At 41.0% G+C, this 6,302-nt stretch overlaps 1 protein-coding gene across 1 annotated transcript in view; it reads right to left on the bottom strand.

Moving 5' to 3' along the window:
• The window catches only part of dnah9 (dynein, axonemal, heavy chain 9), a 211,491-nt gene that overhangs the window by 194,694 nt on the left and 10,495 nt on the right, over nt 1–6,302 (bottom strand). The window contains exons 6-9 of the mRNA XM_050060727.1: nt 2,228–2,461; nt 1,895–2,062; nt 1,309–1,425; nt 1,032–1,182 (exon numbers count right to left, since the gene is read on the bottom strand). Coding sequence (XP_049916684.1) covers nt 1,032–1,182; nt 1,309–1,425; nt 1,895–2,062; nt 2,228–2,461 — 670 coding nt within the window. The remainder of the gene's footprint in view (nt 1–1,031; nt 1,183–1,308; nt 1,426–1,894; nt 2,063–2,227; nt 2,462–6,302) is intronic.

The raw sequence follows: 6,302 nt of genomic DNA, 5'->3' as shown, positions 1-6,302 counted from the left end.
TTTTTTTTCCCCGTTAAAGGGTTTTTTTTGGGGAGTTTTTCCTTATCCGCTGCGAGGGTCATAAGGACAGAGGGATGTCGTATGCTGTAAAGCCCTGTGAGGCAAATTGTGATTTGTGATATTGGGCTTTATAAATAAAATTGATTAATTGAAATTGATATTATCTTCACGCAAACATGATTTTTGAAAATGCCTTCTTAAGTGCAGAATTTTCAAAACTCCAGTTACTTTGTACCCATGTGGACATGTAAAATGGAGTGTTTGGGAAACGATTATGTCTCCTTAGTTCATGCATGTCCATTATTGCTATGTGTAATGAGCATGGACCAGAAACAACAACGATGGCAGACTATCACAGACAGATTTTTTTTTAAACGGAGGGGAAAGATAGCTGTTCTCAAAAATATCCTTATACATGTAGACAGGGCCTCATACACAGGTGTCTCAAAACCTGAACACCTGAACAAACAAAACCAAAACTATTTGCATCAGTACAGATCATCTATTTTTAATGAGTACCATTATCATCTGAGTAAAATGTGTCAATATCTGTACTCGTGATGATGGAAAATCTTCACTTGGATTAGTGTGTTCAGCTCTCACTCTGTGATCAAAAATGATCTGAAGCTCAGTCCTGACACTGTTCTGTGAGTAGTTTTTAAATGAATAAACATGGCAAATTCTGATCAACCCAGATCAATTTCAGGTTCAATATAAGAAGTTCTGATTAGACCACACACCTTCCCAGATCATATCCCACCCACTTGCAGATTGAACAGATACAAATACAGATAATGGTATATTCACTCATCCCTCGGTTTAACCACATTGAACAGTAAATTAATCCCAGAAATTCGCAGTCTTAACCTGAACATTACTATTTTCATCTTCATACCTAACCTCAGCAATCTAAAGGTAGATTTCAGCCTCAATCTGGTTTGACCTCCTGATCACACTCTGCTCACTCATACATCTCTGTGAAGTGACTAAATTGAGTATTATTTAAAACGCAGGCATTTTTTGGCTCTCACCCTGCTCCTCTGCAGTTTGGATGTGTTTGTTGTAAAGGCGTTTACAGCCGTCCAGCTCTTTGTCAAACATGGAGACGAGGAAGGGGTATCTGTCCAGAGCATCTGTGGCCACTAAGGGGCGCTCCAGCAAGCTACCAAACATATCCACAACCTGCAGACATCAGATAAGTGAAAGCACTTTCAGTGACTGTGTGAATGTGTGTGTGTGTGTGTGTGTGTGTGTGTGTGTGTGTGTGTGTGTGTGTGTGTGTGACACAGGGAGATTAAGTTTTCAGACCTTGAAGGCATGCTCAAGTCCAGAGGCATCCTCAAAGGCCTGGCAGAAGATGGCTCCTAGTCGTCGGTCTGTGTCATCCACCTTAAGTTTGAACTCCCTCGCGTCTTCTTCATACTCCTGCAGGGCAGATAGCTTAGCTAGACCGACAGCCAAAAAACCACACAGCAGTGCGCGCTAACGCAGAGCCAGCACAGCAAATTCCTTTTCACATCTCACTGACTCAAAGCCATCCAGCAGGGAGCACTGACTGGGTCTCACAAGCAAAGTAAATTGCTTTTCTTGCTATAACTCAGGAACATCTTGCTTATGCAACTACATGGCACTGAAAAAAACACATCATTTCATTTGGGCAGAGATACAATTTGCTCCACAAACGCTGAAGTGACCAGAATGTGGTGGTGTTTGCCAGCCTGAAAAAAAGAGCATGTACTGAGAAGTATTCAGCCTGTGGCCTGTGTCTTGTATTTCATGGAACCTTTGTGAAAATAAAATGACCTTCAAAGTCGCTTTATAAAATTACAGCCAATTTTCCCAGCAGGCAAGTGAACAAAACTGTCATGCACCCTGTGATCCTAATACTTCATACCCTGTTGTCGAGGTCCAAGCAGTCATAAGGCTTGTCTGTGAACAATTTGTACATGTCCGCAAACTCTTGGTGGAGCAACTGGACCTGCTGGCTGAGCGCTCGGCCTCGGACGCCTCCAATTTCCAATTTCTCAAGCTTCAGCAGGTCCACAGCTGTAAACAGGATGTCCTATTGGGAAAAAGGAAATGGGAAACTAAGGGCAATCAAGCTAAACTACAGTATCACTGTCAAGACAGGTCTAATTTTCACAAAAGGCAAGTTTAAGCCAAAAACTTCAGACATTTCTCAATTATTCACCACCTTCTGAGTAAAGAAAAATGTTTCCATACTCACTTTAATGGTCCTGACTCTGTTGATAAAACGGTCAAGTCTGGAAAAGACCAACAGTGGGGAAAAGTCCCAAGGCCTCACAAAGCTCCCATTCTTCTGGTACTGGCTTAGATTGGCCCTCCGGTCTTCATAGGTGCTCCTGAAGAGCTGCAGAATCTCCAGGCTCGTCTGCACCTTCAGGACACTCTCTGAAATCTCTCCTTTCAAAACCTCCTCTGGGACTATATAAACCTGGGCCTGGTATCAGAAAGCAGTAACAGGTTAATTGTTGCTACAGTGTCAGATTAATTTAGTAATCCCCATTTCAAGAAAGCATTAGCATTTTCATTTAAAAGTATGTACCTGTCCTGGGGCACCACAGCCTTGATGGGGTTTTTTTAGACAGCAAGTGGTTACTGCTGCATCTGCCACCCACTGGCATCAAGATTCTATATTTTGGTTGGGCAGCAAGAGACTATAACTTGTTTTACAATGCAGCTTTTAGCTGCATCCACTCATAACAACTTGTACTAGGGGTGACCCCGAATAGTCGATGATTCAGTGATTCGATTCGAAGAAGTCTGATTTGACTGCCAGTCTCGCCGTCGAATCGTCGCAAAATGTGGTCATGAAACAAGACCGTACCATTCTGACTATATGGGGGTGCTCACTGCGGCTGAACATCTTGATTTGACATAGAATGTATTTGTTTTCTAGTAATTCATGATATATAGCCTATTTTGATACAAACATCAGCCTAATGATTAGTAGAAGGCATAACCATTACTAAGCATGAATAAATCACCCAGTCACTCGATCTAAATAAGCTGAGGTGAGTGAGTGCGCTGCAGGACCATCAGAGCAGCATCGAGGCCTACAGTGATTTACGGTGGCGGAGCGCATAAACAAACACTTTGGAGGAGGTATGTGCTCTCAAATCAAACTTTTTTGAAGGATTATTTGTTTACCTGAAGTTTCTTGAAACGAATTTCACGGCTGATTGTTTTGTTGATAGACTATGATTTTTTTAATTTTTTATTATCACTAGTCTGTCTGACCGGGGGAGGGGGACGGCAATCCAGCAGTGGGGATTTCAGCACCACGGACAGCGCGCGTAAAAAGAATTGACAATCATCTCCTTTTAAATGTGTTTGCTGCTAGCAAAATTATACATAATAAATGAAGACAGTGACATATTTTCAATTAAAAACAATGTTCATTTCAACCTCTCATAGTACAACGAATTTTAGAATTGTGCAAGTGCGGCCAGAGAGCGGGCGGCAGTGTTTGATGCAGGAAATTCGATATGGACTTGAAAATCAGTTTCGGAGTGGGGGTGGTTCGGAAATGGAGGGCTGTCCCCGGCTGGGCAGCACATCTGCGCTCATCTAGAGCATCATACCTTGATGAAGTGAAACGAATAAAGATAAAGATAAAATGATAACCCTTTTACTTTTATTATTATTATCTTATTATGCCAACTGAAGAATTAAATTTGTTTATTTGGGTGTTTTAGCTCTTTTCTCTGGAGCGGAAACTGACGCAAATGAGCTCATTAATCAATGAGGGGGAAAACAACATGATTCGACGATTAGTCGGCTAAAAGAAAAATCTGTCAAATCAGATTCGACTATGAAAATTCTTAGTCGGGGACACCCCTAACTTGTACCATACGCTGCAGCTATAGTGTAGATGACCTGGCTTAAACTCTTATTGTGTGTGTGTGGGTGACGAGATATGGATTGTTGTTATCCTGAAATGACTTCAGCTAAAAGATCTGACACAATTCTGGCCAAACTGGGATATGTGAGGAGAATCAATTGTTCTCTGAGCTGGGTGTCTGAATGGAAAGAAATCACACTTGGAACATATCTGCAGTACCTACAATGCTTTTTTGTCACAATGCTTGTTTGTCATACACTATAAATTGTCATGATGAACCAAGTCTTTGGCTTTTTTGTGAGTAAACCCTCAAATGTACAACCCCATGTCTGAGCCTCTCTTATTTAAGTCTTGTTTATGCTACAACACAGCCAAAAAGAGCTGCTTCTTTATTTATCTATCTTCTACATGGATCATCAACTGGTGTGGATGCTATCTTCCTGCCCAGGACAAGTACCCAGCTTTAGCCTCAGTTTTTAGTATGATATCATGTATGAAACTATCAATTAGCCATTCTGAAGTCCTGTCCCTTTTTGCTTTGTGCTCCAATAACAGTTGAGCAAACTTCTGCAAAACCTCAGTCAACTTTTGCCTGACTTGAATTGACTTAAAAGATGTGGCTGCAGGCAACTTGTAGAAGCAACTGTCATCACATCTTTAGTTAGCTAATGTTAGCAAAATGCTAGCTAACTAACTAGTCAACATAAAGCTACATCAAGAGGAGTTGCCTTAATATCCGACCATCAGTGTCAGCCAGATTGGCTTTTTCCTTATTTCTGTGACATGTTAAAGAGATCTGGAAAACGCAAGATAGGTTGGTTGCTGACATATTTTTATTTTTAAAATGACACGAATTATCATTAGCCAAAAAGACTGAGGCTAATATTCCTTTGTTTGTATTGTTTGTAAGGCTACTTGCTGCCCAGGAGTAACTTTTGGTGTTGTTTGGATATGCACTTCCATTGCGTACTGTAGTCCTTCTAGTCAGCTTCTTGAGGCTTCAGTGCCTGACACCCAAACACTATCTAATAAACACTGCAGCACAGAAAACCAGCATCGCCATGTCTCTTTTGGTCAAGCTTGTCAAACCTTGCAACAGTAACTAAGGGAGGCAGGACTTGGGATCTGTCAATTGCATTTTTAAGACTTGTTTACATTATTCTCTTTTCAAAGCAAGGACAATGAATCTGGCATTTTCATCCAACTCACAGAATAAGAGTTAATTAGCTAGCAAGTGACAGTCACCAGTTAAGAACCCAAAATATAAAAAATTCTATTGTATTCTATAAATCTGCATATGTGTCGTTCACAAACAAAAAGACTGACAGCTGTAGCAACAGGGCAGGGCTTAGCAAGCAGTCATTTCAGGGAACTCAGATCACCATAAAATTCTGCCTACATCATTTTCCTTGGTGTGGATTCTGTGGTTGCCTCAGTCATACAACAAGCTGCAGCAGCAATCTGAAAGGAGTTCATCAAACTCAGACCACAGCAGCAAACAGTCGTGTGCATTAAAGAAAGCAGTAGTCATCTGTCATATTTGTTCACCAAAACCATAGAAGCAAGACACTTCTTGGCTTTCTTGCAAAGAGTTAAATGAGAACATGGATAACACACACTTGAGTTTGGAGATGATGAGCTTAGCTTAGCATAAAAACTAGGGGCAGGAGGAAACAACTAACCTCACTCTCTTCAAAGTTGAAAAATACCCCTGCCAAACCTTTAAAAGGGACAGTCCACCCCAAAATACACATTTTTTGTCTTATCTGTAGTTTTATTTATCAATCTAGATGGTTTTGGTGCGAGTTGACGAGTGTTGGAGATATCCTCTGTACACATGTCTGGCATCTCTCCAATGTAATGGAACTAGACAGCACTTGGCTTGTGGTGCTCAAAGCTGGAAAAAATACATTTTAAAAACTCAACAGCAATGTCTCCTTCCAGAAATCATGACCTGGGGCCTGTATCACGAAGCAGGATTAATGTCTTAGCGAGGTAACTTCAGGGTTAACCCTGGGTTTTTGGTCTCACAAAGCCAGTTCAGTTCTTATTGGGGTAGATCACCATGGTAACTTACTCTGAACGGCTATCCTGCTCCGGAGCAGGGTAAGTTCAGGGTTGAATCTAATCCTATAAAAAGCACCACCCGCTGGCCAATCAGCTGTTCGGAAAAAAATTGACTCCGCTGACAGAAATGCAGCCCAGTCATGACGGGAAGTTTAATTAATTTGATTGATTTTGATTTGAAAGTTTATTTTAAACATTAAAAAAGAAAAGAAAGCAACAACAACAGACAATGAAAAGACTGTTCAAAAAGGAGTGGAAAGAAGTCGAAATTTCATCCCACCCCTTCATAAGAAAGAAACTGATCATTTGCGGACACTTAATAGCACCAGTAATTAGTGCCAACATTTTGTTTTGTTGGAGGAAATGATCC

Source organism: Epinephelus moara, chromosome 13 (assembly GCF_006386435.1).
Source record: "Epinephelus moara isolate mb chromosome 13, YSFRI_EMoa_1.0, whole genome shotgun sequence".
Classification (NCBI taxonomy): Eukaryota; Metazoa; Chordata; class Actinopteri; order Perciformes; family Serranidae; genus Epinephelus; species Epinephelus moara.
Note: the sequence above shows the minus strand (reverse complement) of the source record. Positions and strands in the feature narration are given on the sequence as shown.